The following is a 20,586-nucleotide window of genomic DNA, read 5'->3' as shown; positions in this document are numbered from 1 at the left end:
TCAGATGTCAAAAAGTGGGAATGACTATAATATTATGGAAAAATAAAGGTAGAATAGCATACATGTATGTGTGAATGTATTCACACAATAATCCCTGTACTTATCCCAATTCAAAATAATTCTCCAATATGTATTCCAAATAAATGCTGGTCTGTGTGTGTAGTTGTGTACCTTGTCAAGTGCAGTCTGCACAGCGGTCTCACTCTCAGAGTCTAGAGCAGAAGTTGCTTCATCTAGGAGAAGGATTCTGGGGTTGCGGACAAGCGCTCGAGCGATTGCAATTCTCTGCTTCTGTCCACCACTCATCTGAGTCCCTTGGCCCCCGACCAGCGTGTCAAATTTCTGCTTAACAACAACAATGCTGTCAACTATAGAAGGTGCAAAGTCGTCTTAACCCTTTCATGCATGAATTAGGGTTTTGTTTTTTAACCCTTACAAGTCACTCATTTAACTTACTGGCTGTCATTGACGGCGCTAGACATCCAATACAATTTGGCACTGAAATATAAGCATTTACAGGCAGGCTTCCCGGTTTCAATAAATTCGTCGTCTACTGCAATCAATGGCATGCAATGAGTTAACTACTCAAAAAAAAAAAAAAAACGAAAAAAAAAAACTATAGGGTGCACAATGTAGGATTGATGGCCAAAAATGGTACTGCAGCTAGATCAAAATACAGTGGTACTTCTACGTAAGAGCGTCCCAACATAAAGAATTTTCAGTTTAAGACACGCCTCAATGGGAAAATATTGCCTCTTGTTAAGAAAGAAATTTCAGGATAAGAAAGGCAAAAATACAGTATGACTGGTACTCACAGCTCCCAGAGTTGACTGAACCTAACATACTTATAGCTGCCCTGCCACTGGCTATTGCTTAGCATTCCTGGCATCCAGTTGGCTAAGAGGGACCTTTACTTTATGTGTATGTGTGTATTCCCAGCGTCCTCTTCATTCGCCCATCGTGTTCCATCAGGTTTACATGTGTGTATTAACTTTGATTCTTTCCTCGATTCTTGTATTTTACATTATGCATAACTCAGATTTTATGTTTACTGTGCAATAATCTTATTGTAACATGTATTTGTTACATGTTTTGATGCTTTTTTATGCATTATAAAAGATTTATGTTTGAATTTTGAGGGGCTTGGAACAGATTAGGGCATTTACATGGAAAACAAGTCTCTAGTTACAGAATTTTCAAGTTAAGAAACTTAATTCCAAAACCAATTAATTTTGTAAGTAGAGGTACCACGGCATTGACAAGCACAAAATGCCCTCCCCCTTTGGGTTTCCAGAATACCGCTTCACATTTGAGAACCTACATGAAAATAACTTTTTGTGGCAAGTCATAGACTTCTTGCCTTAGAACAGTACTTCTCAAATGGTGGGGCGCGCCCCCCCAGGGGGGCGCAGAGCGATGCCAGGGGGGGCGCGAGTGACCTCGGGGAACATGCTTTTTTTTTTTTTTGTTTTTTTTTGCCGTACTAGAATAAAGTGTACTTGCACATCCACTCCGTGGGTGGCAGTGGCGCTCTCATTTTCAAAGTGCGTGCAGTATTTTTGAAGTAAGCAAGAGCACACGGAAGAGACTCATGCAGAGCTGGACTCACGCAGCGACCCACTGTCTTTCTCACGTGTCCGGCCGAGAAGTGCCGTTTTCGGCTTGGGATCGTCACGACCACCGCCCTCACCTACGGTTCTCCCTCGGCCGCCGAGAATGCGCTTTTTTCGGGCCGTTTGCCTTTGACTTTTAATATAGTGGGAAATGAGGAAAGACCACTGTTTACTGAGTCTAAAAATGATTATAGCGGAGAAGCCAAATCAGTTAAGACGCCACTTAAAGACATTAGACCTCAATCTCATTGATAAACCGCTTGATTGTTTTTCAGCGAAAATGTGCCGAATATTGCCAATTGTCACAATCGTCCCGCTTTGTCAGTGTTATATCATTAAACCAGTGAGCACTGTGGTGAATCAGCGAAAATAAAAACTTTCCTTCTGTCCAGAGACCTTTCCCCCCCCTTCTATTCAGTTTTGTTTTTTTTCGGTCAAATTTTTTGGCATGTTGTCCTGAAGAGTAAATGTTTCTAATCAATTTGATTTTGTTATTATTTACTGATTTTATTACATTTTATTTTTCAGTATCAAATGGTCAAAAATGTACCTTGAGTGTATTTTTACAGTTTGGATGTGACTTTTTTTTTTTTTTTTTTTTTTTTTTTTTTTTTTTAACTTCAGGCAAATTGATGCGCATTAAGTCTTTTCTGTTACAAGCAACACAATGTTAAAAAAGTTATACTTTATTACAAGTTGATCTATGTTACTTTTTTTCTTTAATAGAAAAAAAAGGACACAATGTTAGGCTGAGGCGTACTTATAATAGTAATATAGACGAATGATACTATTTACAGTGGCGGCAGAGAGTTGGGGGGGGCGCGAAACATTTACGTCTTCCTTGGGGGGGCGTAACAGAAAATAATTGAGAAGCACTGCCTTAGAACAACAAAGAGCTTTTTACATTGAATATTCTTGTGAATAAATGCTTAAATCCCTGAATAATTCATGGATATGAATGTAAAACAGTCTCGATTCTTGGTTAAAAGCAAAAAAACGGGCAATTAGCATTAATTTTACATAAATATGTCGAAGTACGATGCTAGTCTGTTATTCAATGTGGCGGCCGCCTTACGTAAACAGAGCTTTTCCAGTAAAAATTCTTGTGGATAAATCCTTAAATCCCTGAATTCTTTATAGATATGGATGTAAAACAGTCTCGATTCTTGGTTAAAAGCAAAAAAACGGGAAGTTGGCATTTTTTAAATGTAAATATGCCGAATGTGATGCTCGACTGTAAGCCAATGTGGCGGCCGCTTTAACACAACAAAGAGCTTTTTACGTTGAAAATTCTTGTGGAAAAATGCTTAAATCCCTGAATTTTTTTTATAGATATGAATGTAAAACAGTCTCAATACTTGGTTAAAAGTAAAAAAACAGGCAGTTAGCATTTATGTTACGTAAATATTGTGAAGTATGACGCCAATGCCGTAGCGGCTAATTTTTCCAATTGATTTTTTTCACAACGTTTCAAAATTCATGCATGGTACAAAAATATAATAATTACCTTGAATCCTCGAGAAAATCCTTTTTGTTTGTATGCGGTACAGCTTTCGTACTTTTTCAACCTAAATCTGGCGTTAGATCGCTGTGTGTGTTTGAGAATAACTGCTCCTTATGCTGGGTGTGGGCAGGCCTCCTACGCAAAGGCGTGGCGCAGTGTCTGGTGGAAGTGACCCGTCAATATATTATGAAGTCTATGAGTACGTAATGAGTCCACTGCAGAAGTTAAATCTTATTTCTAATTTTCATGCAAGATGTTTTCAATGTCATAATGCCAACATTGAGTAACGACGATTAAAAGAACCGTGATACAAAACCAGTGTGTATTCCTATCTAATATTAATGCAGTATTCATTAACATTGTATTAATTTATACGTTGGTTTACAATTCTAAAAAAAAATTTTTTTAAATACAAAAATGCAATCCTAATTGCATTTTAAAATATGTATTAAATAATTACAAGAATCATAATTAAAAAATATAAATTACAATGGCTACAGTAATAAATTACCAAAAATAGTCACTTGTCATCTAAAGGTTTAAAGGTCTAAAGTGTCAACTTTTGAATAGCTGTTCACTGTAGTGACCGACCACTGTCCCTGAAAATTTTAAAGAAGAAATCAAGAATATGTTCATACATCAGGAAGGTTCATGATGAAGTCATAAGCGTTGGCCTCCTTGGCAGCTTGCTCCATCTCCTCTTGTGTGACGTCGATTCGGCCATATCGGATGTTTTCAGCTATGGTGGTGGCAAAAAGGACAGGCTCTTGACTCACCACACCGATCATCTTTCGCAAGTAGCAAATATTGAGAGAACGGATGTCATGACCATCAATATTAACCTACAAAGAGAGAACAAATGTATTCTTAAATTTTCTTGACTAAAAAAGACTTGGTGATTGAGCAGAATTATAAGTGTCTAAATCCATCTTTTCAGTAGGGATGCAACGATACAGTTAAGTCACGGTTCGGTACAATTTTTGATACGAGGGACACGATTTTCGATTCGATTCAATACATTTAATGCTGTGAAACAAAAAATACAAGTGTTTTTTTTTTTTAATGTTTTTTTTTTATTTTGCTAACAAGCAAAAATAACAATGCCATCATATAAACATGCGTTATAGTGCAAAATATTTATGTACTTACTTCTTACTGAGCCGTAGAAATTTTGTATTAAAGTGCTGAGAACAATCTTTATTACTATTACTCTCTTTGCAGGTATGTTTACCACATGATAAAAACATCCTATTTGTGGTCCGAGTCCATCTGTGTTACATACTGAATTAACAGCATTTGCATCATTATCTATTAGGGGTCTAACGGTACACAAAAATCTCGGTTCGGTACGTACCTCGGCTGTGAGGTCACGGTTCGGTTCATTTTCGGTACAGTAAGAAAACAAAATGCAAAATATAAATGTGCTAGTTGTTTATTACACACCTTTGTGCTTTCAACAATAGAAACATTAGCCTATACAAAGCTAGAATTCTGCTCAAAAAGTAGCGGGTATTTAAAGATAATCCAACAACAATTTGCCTTTCAGACCCCACGTATTGGTCAGCTTTCTTTCTGAAAGAAAGAAGAAGATAGAAGTCCTGTGCTAAAGAGAAAAGCAATCCCAATGACAAAGATTTTAACATGTATTTTACAAATGAAATGCCTCAATGAATCATTTTTTTCTTCTTATGAACGGTTTTCAAAAGCTTTATTGGTGGATTTTCTCAAGTTAAAGCGCCACACAGAAATTAATAAATTTAATTGTTTAAGCAGGATCTGTGTATTATTCTTATTATTTAATTACAGGTGTTTTAGCTCATTTCAATTTATTTTATTTAAATGGGCTATTATTTATTTTATCATGTGTTTGTATTTTACAAATGTGATGTAGTATTCATTTATATTGTATATTTTATGTTGTATAACTTTAGTTCCTATGTGAATATTAGTTCCTACTTGTTTTGTTGTGGTAGGAGCAGGGTTGAAAATGGGCCAGAACGGTTAGGAACGCAGTTCCGGTATAAGATTCAGGGACAGAACGCAGTTCCGGTATAAGATTCAGGGCTGGAATGCTGTTCTGGTACACGGTGCTTTGATTCCGAAAATATGACAGCAACTGTCAAAACGCTATGTAAAAAAAAAAAAAAAATGCTAAGCTGCCACACATGCATTTTAGCTCCAAGAAGAAAACAGTCTACCAACATCAGATTTACATACAAAAGTGTTAACAACAAGCATCATAAAGTGACATGTGATCAGCAGAGATGGTTAGCTCTGATTGGTTCAAATGTGCATGTTTTCTGGAACAGCAAAAAAAAAAAAAAGTGTTGAATTAATGCGACAAAAAAGGGCAATGCAACATAAAATGGATCAAATCTTTAAGAGCAACGAAAGAGTTGAGAGGCTTATTTATCATATTTAATTTTATTTGCTCTGATGGGGAGGTTCAGAACATCGTAGCTGTCAATGTGCACTTTGGACTTATATTTGTTCAAGTATGTTAGGCTACTTATTCATTTCCTTATAATTTAAAAAAGTCAATGTTTGCGCGATCTTCAAAATATATTCCATTTCACTCTGCATAATATCATTTGTACTTATTTTTCTGAATGTATGTTACTTATATCTTTATTATTAAAAAAAAAGTAAATGTTTACATTAACTTCAATTTTAATATATATCCTATGTTCTTAAGTAGTTGAAGTTTAGATTTGGCATTTAGTATGTGAGGAAATGAGGGGAAAATAACAATTAGGAGATGGAGGTTGGGGTTATTGCTGTTTTTGTTAACTTTTATTTTGCAAATCATTGAAAAAATACAATTTTGAATGAAAAATAAATAAATAAAATTTCTGGCTCCGTGGCGACCTTCACGTCGGGGAGTTCCGGCAAGAAATTCTAGCCACTTTCACGCCTGGGTAGGAGGGTTTTGTATTGAACACAGGGCCGTCTTGGTTATTATCATGGCAGAGAAGACAGCAGTAAATCAACAAAGACAAGTCAACTGTGCCCCGATCTACTACTCAAGAGATTTGATGGACTCAAAAAGTGGGTTACGATTGCATATTAGTTTGAAAATCGACCTGGTCCACCATATTTTTACACGAGTGACTTCCGGTCTGTCCGATCCTAGCTACCGGTAGTAGTATTGACGCAGGAGGGTCGCGTGTCGCATCAAATAATAAACTCAGCCGTTCTTTTCGCGTGTGTCGTGTTGAGCCGCTTCTGGGACGTAACACGCGTCCGCACTGCGACTGGTGTGCATTGGCTGATTGACTTTAACGCCCACGTTTCACTGCGTTCTCGCGGTGGCCACGTTGTCGCGCAGTTGACGTTTCTGGGTTATACTGTCCTACCGTGTTGGTCCTCATTATAGGAGAGAAGACGGAGTAAATATAATCTACACAAAGAAACTGTAACCCGATCGACTCACAGCCTCGAAAAGTAAGGTTTACATCACGTCAGAAACTCGTTCGGTATGCCTCCGTTCCGAACCGAGCACCACGTACCGAAACGGTTCAATACAAATACATGTACCGTTATACCCTTATTTTCTATAGTCACTGGTATGGATTGATTTGGCCTGCTTAACTTATATTCAATCATGGCGGTTTTTAATTAATCGATGTGGTATATTGACTATGCGTCCCATGATCACTCTTGTCTCACGCAGCCAATGGCATGGGACTTGGGGGATGTAATGTAGCACATCTAGGTTGCTATTTGATTATATCTAGTGTGTGTGTGCGAGTGTTGTCGGGCATGAAAAAAAGTTAACAAACGCCACAGAAGTCACGTCTGCTCATTACTGCTCAACACCAGCATTTGACAATCGACTTTCATAAACAGGACGAGGTAGAAGTACAGTGCTCTTAATTTGCCACTCATTGTTCATCATGTAACCGTTAGTTAGCTCTCTGTTACCCACGGTCTTAACCTGTCTTTTGTCAAAGCGAGGCCATTCATAGCAGCCGAGTCGGCAACAATATATTGGCAGACTTTGTTGTACGTACTACGTATCCTTAAAGACAGTCTTTGTTTAATATGTACCAGTGGGGATAGCATATCAGTTCACCCAAAATGCTGGCAAACAACGGCAAACCTCACGAGCAATGATCCCCGTGCGTTAGGGGGGGAGTGAAGGAAGCGGGGCCAGTGGTAGAGTTTGTATTTTCAAGGCAAAGCTGCGCCGGACATTTTAGCGAGAGAGACGACAAAAACAAATTCGGAAAATACATTTTGGGAGTTTTCATTTGGATTGAAGTGTGCGTATCGAACGGGTTTAATATAAAACCGAGTATTGTTGCATCCTTACTTTTTAGTGAAAGCGTTTACAAATTTGCACCTACCGATCCCTCCTGTGGATCGTAAAACCTCTGTAACAGCTGTATGGTGGTGCTTTTACCACAACCACTGCTTCCCACTAAGGCAATGGTCTGTCCACTTTTTATGCTCAGGGACATGTTGTTTAATACCTGAAAATGACAATGCAAATGACAATGTGTCAATCAAGGAAAGTTTGGATGTGTAGGTTAGTTTATCTATGAGATGATGTTAAATCTTTTGTAAGTTAGTCTTACTTTGACTTCTGGCCTCGAGGGGTAGTTAAAGTGGACGTTCTTGAACTCTATGTTTCCATTGATTGAGTCAGGCTTGAAGCCGCTTTCCGAATAGCTATCGATGCTCGGTTCCTGTAAAGTAAAATGATTTCTTTTAGCTATTATTTGAAATTTAGTCATTGTGCCACAAAAACAAAACTAAAGTGATCAGCGAAAACAGTAAACAGTTCCCTAAATGTGTGTAGGAGAAAATGTAGGTTTCCTTACATTGTCAATGATGCTGTATACTATGTGCGCAGCTCCTCGAGCGACGAAAAAAGACTGGATATGTGGTGAGGTCTGCCCCAATGCAAGAGCTCCAATAATCAAAGCAAATAAAACCTTAACACAAAAATACTGTAGTTAGTGTGAAAATTTTATTGCGTTAAAATATACATTTCCCGTAATGTCTGCTCACTGTGAGTACAGTTCCAGTAGTATACTCCTTACTCAGAATGAGTTTACTTCCATACCAGAAGGCCAGAGCGTCAGACAAGAAGATCATCATGAAGATAAAACCCATAGCAGCGTTTGAACTTATCGCCTTCTTGATTCCCATGTTCTTAGCCTCTTCCAAGTTTTCATAATACCTGTAAGTCAACACATGATCCTGAGAATTTAGTTCAAATCTCAATAATCAAACACTATCAAAAGTTAGTGGTAGGTATTAAAAGTCTACACACCACTGTTCATTAGCCAGGTTTTAGTCTTATTAAAAAATGAGGCAAACAAATAATTTCAAGATCATTTTCAACGCTAAACCTATAACGTGTAGAAAGTGATTTTTAAATTTTTTTTGTATTTAATCTTTTTGAGGGGGGGCGGGTTTAAAAATTAACAATTGAGACATCTTGTTCCAAATAGCAGTCAGTGTTAGCAGCCAACATTAATAAGTAGGCACATATGTCAGATGATCTCTAATAACCATGACTATAGTTGTATTTGGCAGTACAATTTTACAATCACAAAGAGTCTGTTGAATACATGTTGCATAAACCTTTTGATTTCTTTCTGCTGACCACTGAAGGCAAACACAGTCCTGATGGCAGAAAGCACCTCCTCTGCCACTGCACCTGCTTTGGCATAAGCAGCCTGTTCTTTATAAGTGAATGATGTCAAAACCTGGGTAGAGACATGCAGTATCGTTTCAGAAAGAATATGCTTGTTTCCAGAATTTAAGGATATTTACCTTACTGAAAATGGCAGCTGCCAGGCCCAGCAAAGGGCTGACTGCCAGGATGACCAGAGCGAGCTTCCATCCCATGTATAGGCCAATAACCAAAGATGCAATGAAGGTTGAAACAGACTGGATTAACATCCCTATTTTGTCTCCAATACCAACTTGGATTTTGTAGACATCACTAATCAGACAAAAAAGACAATAAATTTTAGTAAAATCACTACACTACAGTGGTATGAAAAAGTATCCGAACCTTTTGGAATTTCTCACATTTCTGCATAAAACCACCATCAAATATGATCTGATATTTGTCAAAATCACACAGATGAAAATACAGTGTCTGCTTTAACTAAAACCACCCAAACATTTAAAGGTTTTCTTATTTTAATGAGGATAGCATGCAAACAATGACAGAAGGGGGAAAAACAGGTAAGTGAGCATTCTGCCTAAAAAGGCTTAAAGAGCAATTGAAACCAATTTTTACCAAACATTTTAATTCAGGTGTGTGCCCAATCACTGATGAGTGGTTTAAAGCTGCCCTGCCCATTATAAAACACACACCTGGTAAGAATTGTCTTTATCAGAAGCATTGTGTGATGTGCATCATGGCTCGGTCAAAAGAGCTGTCTGAAGACCTGCGATCAAGGATTGTTGATTTGTATAAAGCTGGGAAAGGATACAAAACCATCTCTAAAAGTCTGGATGTTCATCAACTGACAGTCAGAGAAGTTGTCTACAAATTGAGAGTTTAGCACTGTTGCTTCTCTCCTAAGGAGTGGCCGTCCACCAAAGATAATGCCAAGAGTTCAGCGCGGAATACTCAGAGAGGTAAAAAAGAACCATAGAGTGTCTGCTAAAGACTTACAGAAATCACTGGTACAGTCCAATATCTCTGTGCACACATCAACTATATGTAAAACAATGCCCAAGAATGGTGTTCATGGGAGGGATTGTTGCTCATTTAATGTTCGCAAAAAGGCACTTGGACCTCCACAGACGTTTTGGCAAAATATTTTGTGGACTGATGAAACCAAAGTTGAATTTCTTGGGAGTAATACACAACGTCATTTGTGGAGGAAAAATGGAATAGCTCACCAACATCAACACCTCAATCCAACTGTGAAGCATGGTGGAGGGAGCATCATGATTTGGGGCTGTTTTGCTACCTCAGGGCCTGGACAACTCTCAATTATTAATGGAAGAATGCATTCAAAAGTTTTTCAGGATGTTTTGCAGGAAAACCTGAGGCCGTCTGTCAGACAGTTGAAGCTAAAAAGAGGATGGGTGCTGGAACAAGACAATGATCCAAAACACAGTAGTAAATCCACTTCAGAATGGTTTCAGAAGAACAAAATACATGTTCTGGATTGGCCAAGTCAAAGTCCAGACTTGAACCTCATTGAGATGCTGCGGCATGACCTAAAACAGCAATTCATGCCAGACATCCCAGGAATCTAACTGCACTACAGCAGTTTTGTAGAGAAGAATGATACAAGATTAGTTCTGATCGATGTGCCAGACTGCAGCTACAGGAAGTGTCTGGTTGAAGTTATTGCTGCCAAAGAGGGGGGGGGGGGGGGGGGGGGGCACAAAATATTAAATGTGATGGTTCACCTACTTATTTTCCCCCTTCTGTCATTGTGTGCATACAATCCTCATTAAAACATGGGTAACACTTTACAATAAGGGTCCCTTAATTAACATTAGTTAATGCATTTTTAGATAATAACTCATGTTTAATCAACATGACAATAATTCATTTACGGTAATCCCTTATCTAACATTTATTAATATATTAATTAACATTAGTTAATGCATTTTCAGACAATAACTAATGTTTAAGTAACATTACAATCATTCATATAATCCCTTATTTAAAATGTAGTAATATATTAATTAACATAAGTTAAAGCATTAGTTAATGCATTAATTAATGCATAACCAGACAGTAACTAATAGTTTGGTAAAATTGATAATTTCTTAGTTAAGGGACACATGTGCTACACTTTACAATAAGGGTCCAAAAAGCATTCAGTAATGGTTAATTAAAGGGGAACTCCGGATTTTTTGACATCAGGCTTAATCATCGAGTTAGGGGGGGGTTAATTAGTCAGTCGAGTAGATTTCAAAATATTACGTAGCGTTTGTAAGTCTTTTATTATTTTTAAGGGCTCCGGAGTGGCTATGCTAATGCAAGTCAATGTGCCCAATTAGCATGCTAATAAAAAGCGATATTCACAGATCTAACACAGTCAAATAAATTGAAAACGCAGCTCAACGTACAAAAATCCCCTGCAGCCAAAAAAAATGTCGCACCAAACTGCCGTAATTTATTCAATTCTGCGGGACTATTGTTTCATATGCGTAATGACACTCCACTAGAGAGCAGTGCTACGGCCACTTGTCTTCACGTCAGTCTGCACGAAAGGACATCAGGATGGTGAAATGTGCTTTTTAGAACTTGTGGAAACATACAGAAGAAATGGACAAAAGAAAGTGTCCACCGCTTCCCTGTGAAGAACGAGGAACTACATAAACTTTGGTTACTCTCTGCTGGATATGACATTGACACACCGGTGGAAAAAGGACTAAAATGGCGAATTTGCAGCAAGCATTTCGCAACAACCGACATCAGGAAAACATTTTGTGGCTACTCTCTCCTGAAATCAAATGCTGTGCTTTCGACTGCCCAAACAGCTTCAAGATCTTCTGATAAACAGGTAAAAAAAAAAAAAAAAATCATGTATGGAAATATATCGCATATACACTTCTACTAGGTGTTGGTGTACATGCACGCCAAAAGCGAGCTACTTGTAACAAACATCGGGCATATTTATGGTTCGTGTTTTTAAATATGAAACAACGATCAACTTTCATATAACCATCCCAAATGCAGTAAATTATTCCAATTTGGGTTGGGTTCGGTTTACAAATGGTTCGTAATTGGTTTATGTTGTGCCGTTAGTAACTTCGGAGGGTGATCTTTTGCCCTGTCATGTCCTCGCGCGTCCCGAGAGGTTTTCTAAATTCATGTAGATGCTGCTGCTTTTTCTGTCTGCGTTCTTTCTCTTTATAAAACTCGGACATACGCAAATGTGTTGAACATAACTTCAAGTATTATTTCTTGAATTACAAGTGGCCCCCTTGAACACTTGATTTAAAAACTTGAAGTTGCGTAATTTGCGGACTATAATCCGCTGTTTTCCCCTCATTTTAAATCCTGCTGCTTATAGTCCAGTGTTGCTTATTTGTTGGGTGAATTGAAAATGTGTCCAAGCTAGAGTTCTGTAACCTATATACTTGCGCTCTATCACATGAGGATTTTGGCACATTCTTTTTTAATCATCCTATATTATAGTATAATTAGTGTATAAATATTATAATTTAAGTTACTCGAGGCCGGGTCGAGTTTCCCCTTTTTTTGAAAATCTAAATATTGTCACCCTACCTATAGTAAGTAGTTTTCTTCGTCCCATTCCCATTCAGGCATTTATTTAAAATTTTGTCGTTTGCGTAAAAGCAGAACTGTATTTGTAAATATTAATGTAAATGCCTGAAATGACATGAAAAAAAAAACAAAGCGAGCCGCTCTCTCTTTTGTATGATAGGCCTTACTAAGCCAAGCATTTGTTCATACTTTCTTTTGTGATAATGAAATATAGGTAAGATCTGCTGTACCACAGTCCACGCCAGTGAAGGATACCACATCAACATCAGGCCAGCCGAGGACAATTCAACAATCATCACGAGTAAGTGATCATCGAGTAATAATTGCCACACGATATTAGGGTTGGGAACCTCTGGGTGCCTCACGATACGATACGATTTGCGATACAAGACTTATGATAAAGATGATCTCACAAACAATACAACAATTATCGATAAATCGGTCAGGAAATGCTTCTAGGATATTCAACAAAAAAATAAATAAACAGAGAAACTGATTGGACCTCTACTAGAGATCCAATTAGTTCGAAGAGGGAGGGATGGCAGTGGATAGTTATTCGCTGCCAGCCAGCTTTCCACTTCAAATGGATTGGACGTACAGTGGGGAGAACAAGTATATGGCTCTCAATGAGCTCGATTTGGGGCATTTCACATCTTTTCCAGTTTATTTTCGATAACTTCCTTTTAACGGGTCACTTCCTGTTGATTTAGGCTTACTGACCACTCAAAAATGTCCCCAAACAGTTAGGAAGCAACTCCAATGCAACAGGAAGTAACCTGTAAAATGCCCTAAAATGAACAAGAAATGACCTGTAAATGACATGCTCTGGTTTCAGTGCCATTGACTGTGCTCAATGTCCAGTCCACTCAAAATGAATTGCATGTCTAGCGCCATCAATGGCAGCCATTGAGCAAACATAGACACTCATCTAATAAAAGATTTTCTTTATTTTATATTTCTAAACAGTGACACCTTTTGAACACTGGCCAGGGCAAAGGTGGATCAGTTGATACAAATCACTGTTGTTTCCAGAGAAGGGTCAACTAACTCTAATCAGAATATTTTTTTGAGCATTGAGGTCCTCATTTGGCATTCGCATTCACACTAGCAAGCATCTTAAATATTTGCAAATGCAGGGCTACCTTGGCTTTGTCAGAAAATCAAGCAGACGACATTTTTACATATTCCTGTATGTGAATTGAGGTGCAAAGTTACGACACCACCTCTCATTTACTCTCTACTTACTTACTTTCTCTATTTTACGCGACAAATCTCTATAGCTTTATGTCCTGATAATTATGTTTTAGTGTTTGTTAACTGCTCAGTATGGTTGTCTAATGTGATTGAATTGTGCGCTTTTTGACAAAATTAGGAAGATAGAAAAAAACAGCTCAAAGTCCCAACACAGCTGAAGGTTGATCTCCTCTCCATCTCAGTCACATGGGTGGACTTCAATCAGGACCATTTCCACCAGCTCTTGGCCACAGAATTCCTCAGGGCACTGACGTACGTAAGTAGGAAACTGCAGCTAAGGGAGTCCTGCATTTGCAAATATTCAAATGCTATTTGCAACTATAAAGAGTGCCCCCCCCCCCCCCCCCCCCTTCACACTCAGGCAGCGACCCCTCTGCTTGATTGCTTGTTTGAGTGGTCTGTTATTTGACAAAGCCAAGGTAGTCCTGCATTTGCAAACATTCAGATGTTAATTGTACCTATCCACCTGAGTTTGGTATAGTGGTCATCTAATGACTTTCTGGTCTTTCTTTATAGCCAAAAACACAATCCCCCTGCACTTCCAGTGTTTTAAATATATATCACTTTTTGGTGGGAGTATATCGATAACCTTTTGGGCTACAGACTATCACTATATATCATGTTTTCTATATATTGTCACACCTCTAGACATGCATCCTGTTTGTTTAGCCTCTTCAACTATGAGAGACAGATTGACATTCCGAAACACTGAAGGACTAGACCTTTTACACACTACTACACTATTTACAACACTAATAGCTCACTTGATTTCTGATTGAATTAGAAGCAATTTTCCAAACATTTATTTTATTGCAGTAGAAAATGTTATCCTCTGCCATTGACATCCCTAGTCCATTACACATACATAATATAAATGCAATTTTAGTTTTCTTTAAAACAAAAGTACACAATGATGATCGACAGGAGCAAATTTTTGACTAAGTTGTTGCCTCATCAGGACACCAGATCGATTAAATATTTTTGGTCTCCTGTATTTTTTGGCTGAACATGAAAATACTGCATTATTTATTTTTTTCTGATACTTGGGTTTGCCTTATTCCGTGGTGCGGTTGTGTCTATAACACTGGCGTATATCACGACATATCTCACAAGCTACTTTTTATTGTGATCCGTAGGTGACCTGGAGGTATACCACCGTGCGATGCTGAAGTACACCCAAAAGAGGCTCCACTTTGTCTGTAACTCCATGAAGGCAAGGACACTGATGTCTGTTATGGACCACAATGAAAATGTCGGGCGCCAGCAACAGAGGAACGCTGATGGTAGGCTTACTCATATGTCATGGACCAAATTGAAATCTGTCAACATTTGTCCCATTACAATTGCACTCTACCTTTCTTATGTACATATCTCTATCAAATTTACTCTATTAGGCACTTTGAAATACAGCTCGGAGTTTCCAAAGCAAACAAAAAGATGGGTTGCCCGGAGCAGTTAGGAGCCAACAACGCAGACATTCACAGAGAATTTGGTGGACGCGTGTCCTGGAAAGACGGCAGGATTCATCATTAAAGTTTGCTGAGCCAGACTTCTATTTCAAGCCTCCAGCTACTATTCCACCGAACATTGTAAACATCGAAAGGCCTGACAAAGAAAAAGTTATTTTACAACATGTCAGTCGCTTTAAAAAATAAGTAGGCAGACATTTTCCTTTTTTTTTTTTTAATAGATATTTTATAATGTAGATATTTTTGAATGAACAACAATAAAAAAACACACACATATTGTATAATTTGTGAAATGTGAAGGTTTAAAAGATAAAAAGTTTCTGGGTATGGAGGAAATGGTATGTAGGTAAGTCGTACTTAGAAAAATTGCATAGCATCTTCAGCTTCCCTAAAACCATCGTAGTTCTCACTGACAGAAGGGTATTTCTCACGGATGCAGGAGACGACACACGATGGAAGAACACGTCGCTGGCCTCTTCCCAGATGTTCGCCTTTCAACGCCCACTCAAGAACAACCCTATATGCTACCAATGAGAGTTGCCTAAAACAAAACCATAATAGAGGGTGATTCAACAACAAAGTTCCAAAATCATCATGTTGTAGATCAACAGTATATAATAAAAAGTTACAGAACTCTAGATTATTTAGCAATATACATTTTAAATATACCCAACAAATAAGCAGCACTTGACTACAAGCAGCAGGATTCAAAATGAGGGGAAAAAGAAGCGACTTATAGTCCGCAAGTTACGTAACTTCAAGTGCTCAAAGGTGCCCATCACTGGCACTTGTAATACATGAAATGATACTTGAAGTTATGTTCAACACATTTGCCTATGTCAGGGTTTTATAATGTTTTTCATTTTTGACATATCCCGTGAGGATTTAGGCACATTCTCGTAAATAATTGCCATACAGCTACTGCTTTTGGTAATGACATCATGCTTTTACGCTCACAATGCATTACAGTTGAGATGATATACAGTGCCTTGCAAAAGTATTCGGCCCCCTTGAACCTTGCAACCTTTCGCCACATTTCAGGCTTCAAACATATAGATATAAAATTTTAATTTTTTGTCAAGAATCAACAACAAGTGGGACACAATGGTGAAGTGGAACAAAATTTATTGGATAATTTAAACATTTTTAACAAATAAAAAACTGAAAAGTGGGGCGTGCAATATTATTCGGCCCCCTTGCGTTAATACTTTGTAGCGCCACCTTTTGCTCCAATTACAGCTGCAAGTCGCTTGGGGTATGTTTCTATCAGTTTTGCACATCGAGAGACTGACATTCTTGCCCATTCTTCCTTGCAAAACAGCTCGAGCCCAGTGAGGTTGGATGGAGAGTGTTTGTGAACAGCAGTCTTCAGCTCTTTCCACAGATTCTCGATTGGATTCAAGTCTGGACTTTGACTTGGCCATTCTAACACCTGGATACGTTTATTTTTTAACCATTCCATTGTAGATTTGGCTTTATGTTTTGGATCATTGTCCTGTTGGAAGATAAATCTCCCTCCCAGTCTCAGGTCTTGTGCAGATACCAACAGGTTTTCTTCCAGAATGTTCCTGTATTTGGCTGCATCCATCTTCCCGTCAATTTTAACCATCTTCCCTGTCCCTGCTGAAGAAAAGCAGGCCCAAACCATGATGCTGCCACCACCATGTTTGACAGTGGGGGTGGTGTGTTCAGGGTGATGAGCTGTGTTGCTTTTACGCCAAACATATCGTTTTGCATTGTGGCCAAAAAGTTCAATTTTGCTTTCATCTGACCAGAGCACCTTCTTCCACATGTTTGGTGTGTCTCCCAGGTGGCTTGTGGCAAACTTTAAAGGAGACTTTTTATGGATATCTTTGAGAAATGGCTTTCTTCTTGCCACTCTTCCATAAAGGCCAGATTTGTGCAGTGTACGACTGATTGTTGTCCTATGGACAGACTCTCCCACCTCAGCTGTAGATCTCTGCAGTTCATCCAGAGTGATCATGGACCTCTTGGCTGCATCTCTGATCAGTTTTCTCCTTGTTTGAGAAGAAAGTTTGGAAGGACGGCCGGGTCTTGGTAGATTTGCAGTGGTCTGATGCTCCTTCCATTTCAATATGATGGCTTGCACAGTGCTCCTTGAGATGTTTAAAGCTTGGGAAATCTTTTTGTATCCAAATCCGGCTTTAAACTTCTCCACAACAGTATCTCGGACCTGCCTGGTGAGTTCCTTGGTTTTCATAATGCTCTCTGCACTTTAAACAGAACCCTGAGACTATCACAGAGCAGGTGCATTTATACGGAGACTTGATTACACACAGGTGGATTCTATTTATCATCATCGGTCATTTAGGACAACATTGAATCATTCAGAGATCCTCACTGAACTTCTGGAGTGAGTTTGCTGCACTGAAAGTAAAGGGGCCGAATAATATTGCACGCCCCACTTTTCAGTTTTTTATTTGTTAAAAAAGTTTAAATTATCCAATAAATGTTGTTCCACTTCACGATTGTGTCCCACCTGTTTTTGATTCTTGACAAAAAAATTAAATTTCATATCTTTATGTTTGAAGCCTGAAATGTGGCGAAAGGTTGCAAGTTTCAAGGGGGCCGAATACTTTTGCAAGGCACTGTAGCTGCTTACCTGAAGTAGAATGAAGCTTAGAGTATACCATAGGTAGTTCTATTATGAGACCATTACGAATATTCGTCCAGCGGCAAAATAAGGCATGCAGGAATTCACTTACCTCATTGATAGCTGTCCATTTGGGCCTGCTGGCCTTGTTTTTTTCTTTCAGTTGATCTTGTCAACGAAGAAAAAAGTTTTCTAGAACACCTTTGTTGATAAGTGGTAAAAAGTCTTCGTGTTCACTTATGCATCGAAATGCTTTTTCATCGTCACTATGCAGCGATATATTGAGTTCATGAAAACTCGTGTCGGGAAGTTGCGTCGTTGCCACAAAAAAAAAAAAAAAAAAAAAAAAAAACTGCGGTGGAAAGACCAACGTGATATCCCTCGCCCTGAGTGCCCGGCACTTGTTCTCTGCAAAGCAACTGAATTACTAATGTTGCTCTTCATACTGCAGTTATAGACATGCAATGGTAAGTTTTAATAACTTTATCCTGAAAACATAGCCAACACTAGTGATTGCATGCGTCATCGGTGATTCTCCTGCGTGCATATGTTTTTTTTATTGGTATGCTAATTGGGCACATTGACTTGCATTAGCATAGCCACTCCGGAGCCCTGAAAATAATAAAAGACTAACAAGCGCTACGTAATATTTTGAAATCTACTCCACTGACTAATTAACCCCCCCCAACTCGATGATTAAGCCTGATGTCAAAAAATCCGTAGTTCCCCTTTAAGGTTAAGGGGAGGGGATTTAAGCATTTATAATTTCTTAGTTAAGGGACACATGTGGTACACTTTACAATAAGGGTCCAAATTCCAAAAAATATTCAGTAATGGTTAATTAAGGTTAAGTAATACTTATGAGGTAGGGTCACGTGAAATAATATCATACTTAAGGTTAGGTTATAATATATAATATATATAATACATTACTTAACATTAATTCACATATACATTAGTGCATTAATAAATAGTTATTAATGTATACTGGTACTAGTAAGTGATTGTTATTTTAAAATGAGAAACATTGCTCTGTGAGTCCTTGGGTGCTGCTAACCTAACCTTAAGTATGGCATTATTTCACGTGAACGTACCTCATAAGTATGACTTAACCTTAGTTAACCATTACTGAATGTTTTTTGGACTCTTATTGTCATATCTGTATGCCTTCTCAGTTCTTTTTTCATTCCAGCATCTCATACCTGTTAAGTTGTAGAAATTGCAAATAGGGAGATTTCTGTTTGCCAACCCTGATGACGCGCGCGCGCGACAATCGCTAAGACAAAATGCAACCATTTTTTTTCAAGTTCATTTTGGTCACAACACTTGTGTAAAAATTAACTACACTGTCAAAGAACCTCTTTTTGGTGGCATCAGAGATAGTCTTCAACTTGCTCCATGTATTGTCTGGCATCATGTGATACTACTATGTTGCCTGTGTCATGCCAGTTCTCCTTGTTCCTGTAATCAACATCTAGGATATCCTCAGCTTTCCTGATCACATCCATTTGCACAAATTTGGACATCAGCTTCCTCAGCAGCCTCTTCATCTCATCAACCATCACTCCAATTAGGGTTTCGTGAGACTAAATCAGCAAGATTAAAAACATTAATTACATCATTTAGAAAATTAATCATATTTGTTTTTAAAAGTATCTTTGTCATGGCAGTTTTTTAATTGAATTGTAACCTAGAATTGAAACTTTATATTTTTTGTTTCAGCACAGTAATAATGATATAATGTAATAAAGTGTATAGTATACACTTTAGCTTTAGCATAATAGCGAATCTAAATGATTAAACTTCAAGTAAGTAACGATACGCTTTCTCACTTAAATTCATATATTGTGGGGGTAGGACCGCAGTGGTTTAATATTCCATGATGTTTGATCCACGAAAACACAGAGCAAAGCAGCGACTTCTTCCTCGTCATCGTTCTCCCATCATTAGCTCTAATGCTATTAGCATTAGGCTAGTTAGCTATCGCTGGAAGGTAAGACTTACGGCAATTACGTTGACGAACGTCGTTTTTCCCGAATACTGGAGGCCGACCAGGGTCAGCTCCATCTCTTCCTTCCAAAATAAAGACTTGAACCAGTCTAAAAGCCGGTTTATTAGTGCCAGCATCTTGGGAAGTCGGTGGTGCTTCGCCTCTTCCCTCCCTGTCAGATGTATGGGTTGGGCTTTTCCAGCTCGGAAGGGGAGGGAGGGCAGGGAAGTCGGAGACGGCCAGGCTATTCGTTGTTGGTCACTTTCCGAATCGGGCCGAATGGTATCGCTACAAAACGGTGACAAACAAAAACGTTAAAAAAAAAATAAATTAAAAAAAATTGACATTTTTGGAAAATCGGGAGATTTGGCTTTCTAATCGTGAGGCGTGAGCATTGGGGTCAAAATCGGGAGTCTCCCGACAAAATCGTGAAACAGGTCTGGCATCTGATTCAGCTGGATGGGCGGGGCCGTTGCAACACACCTGTGGTGCATTTGGAGCGCTCATTATTTAAGGACTCCGGCCACAGTCTGCGAGTGTCGGACTATTGCTTGTTTGCATGTTACTTGCCTTGCTTACCGCTGTGTGTGCATCATCCTTCGAGCTTCCCGACGTTTCTACGGTCGTGTCCTGGTTTGATCATTTTTACTTTTATGTCCTTTTGGATCTTGTAGTTAGAATTTTGTACTCTGCTATATTCGCGTCTTAGAGCGTGCTCTTTTAGTTGTACCTTTTCATACTCGCGTTTTTTGGCGTGCTCCCTTAGTTGTAAATTGGTATACTCGCAATTTTGGCGTGCCCCCTTTGTTGTACTTATTAAATACAAACATTCACTATTTCTGTTTCTTGGTCTGTGATTTTGAATCCGCCTCAACGGCTTGCCGTTCACAACAGAATAGTCCGACCACATGGATCC

The 20,586-nt window shown here is 38.5% G+C and overlaps 1 protein-coding gene and 1 long non-coding RNA gene across 3 annotated transcripts in view; one reads left to right on the top strand and one right to left on the bottom strand.

Moving 5' to 3' along the window:
- The window catches only part of LOC130914525 (ATP-dependent translocase ABCB1-like), a 66,331-nt gene that overhangs the window by 20,583 nt on the left and 25,162 nt on the right, over positions 1-20,586 (bottom strand). The window contains exons 8-15 of one of the 2 annotated variants that reach the window (XM_057833790.1): positions 8,905-9,076; positions 8,713-8,837; positions 8,134-8,305; positions 7,944-8,057; positions 7,698-7,808; positions 7,467-7,592; positions 3,756-3,959; positions 172-345 (exon numbers count right to left, since the gene is read on the bottom strand). In XM_057833790.1, the coding sequence (XP_057689773.1) occupies positions 172-345; positions 3,756-3,959; positions 7,467-7,592; positions 7,698-7,808; positions 7,944-8,057; positions 8,134-8,305; positions 8,713-8,837; positions 8,905-9,076 (1,198 nt within the window). Of the gene's footprint in view, positions 1-171; positions 346-3,120; positions 3,665-3,755; positions 3,960-7,466; positions 7,593-7,697; positions 7,809-7,943; positions 8,058-8,133; positions 8,306-8,712; positions 8,838-8,904; positions 9,077-20,586 lie in introns of those variants that run through there. The other variant, XM_057833791.1, reaches the window with a different exon arrangement.
- LOC130914526 (uncharacterized) lies at positions 11,274-15,313 on the top strand. The gene is made up of 4 exons (XR_009062952.1): positions 11,274-11,615; positions 12,558-12,644; positions 14,734-14,880; positions 14,992-15,313. It is a non-coding gene; the product is annotated as an uncharacterized LOC130914526 (long non-coding RNA).

This window comes from Corythoichthys intestinalis, chromosome 4 (assembly GCF_030265065.1).
Source record: "Corythoichthys intestinalis isolate RoL2023-P3 chromosome 4, ASM3026506v1, whole genome shotgun sequence".
Classification (NCBI taxonomy): Eukaryota; Metazoa; Chordata; class Actinopteri; order Syngnathiformes; family Syngnathidae; genus Corythoichthys; species Corythoichthys intestinalis.
Note: the sequence above shows the minus strand (reverse complement) of the source record. Positions and strands in the feature narration are given on the sequence as shown.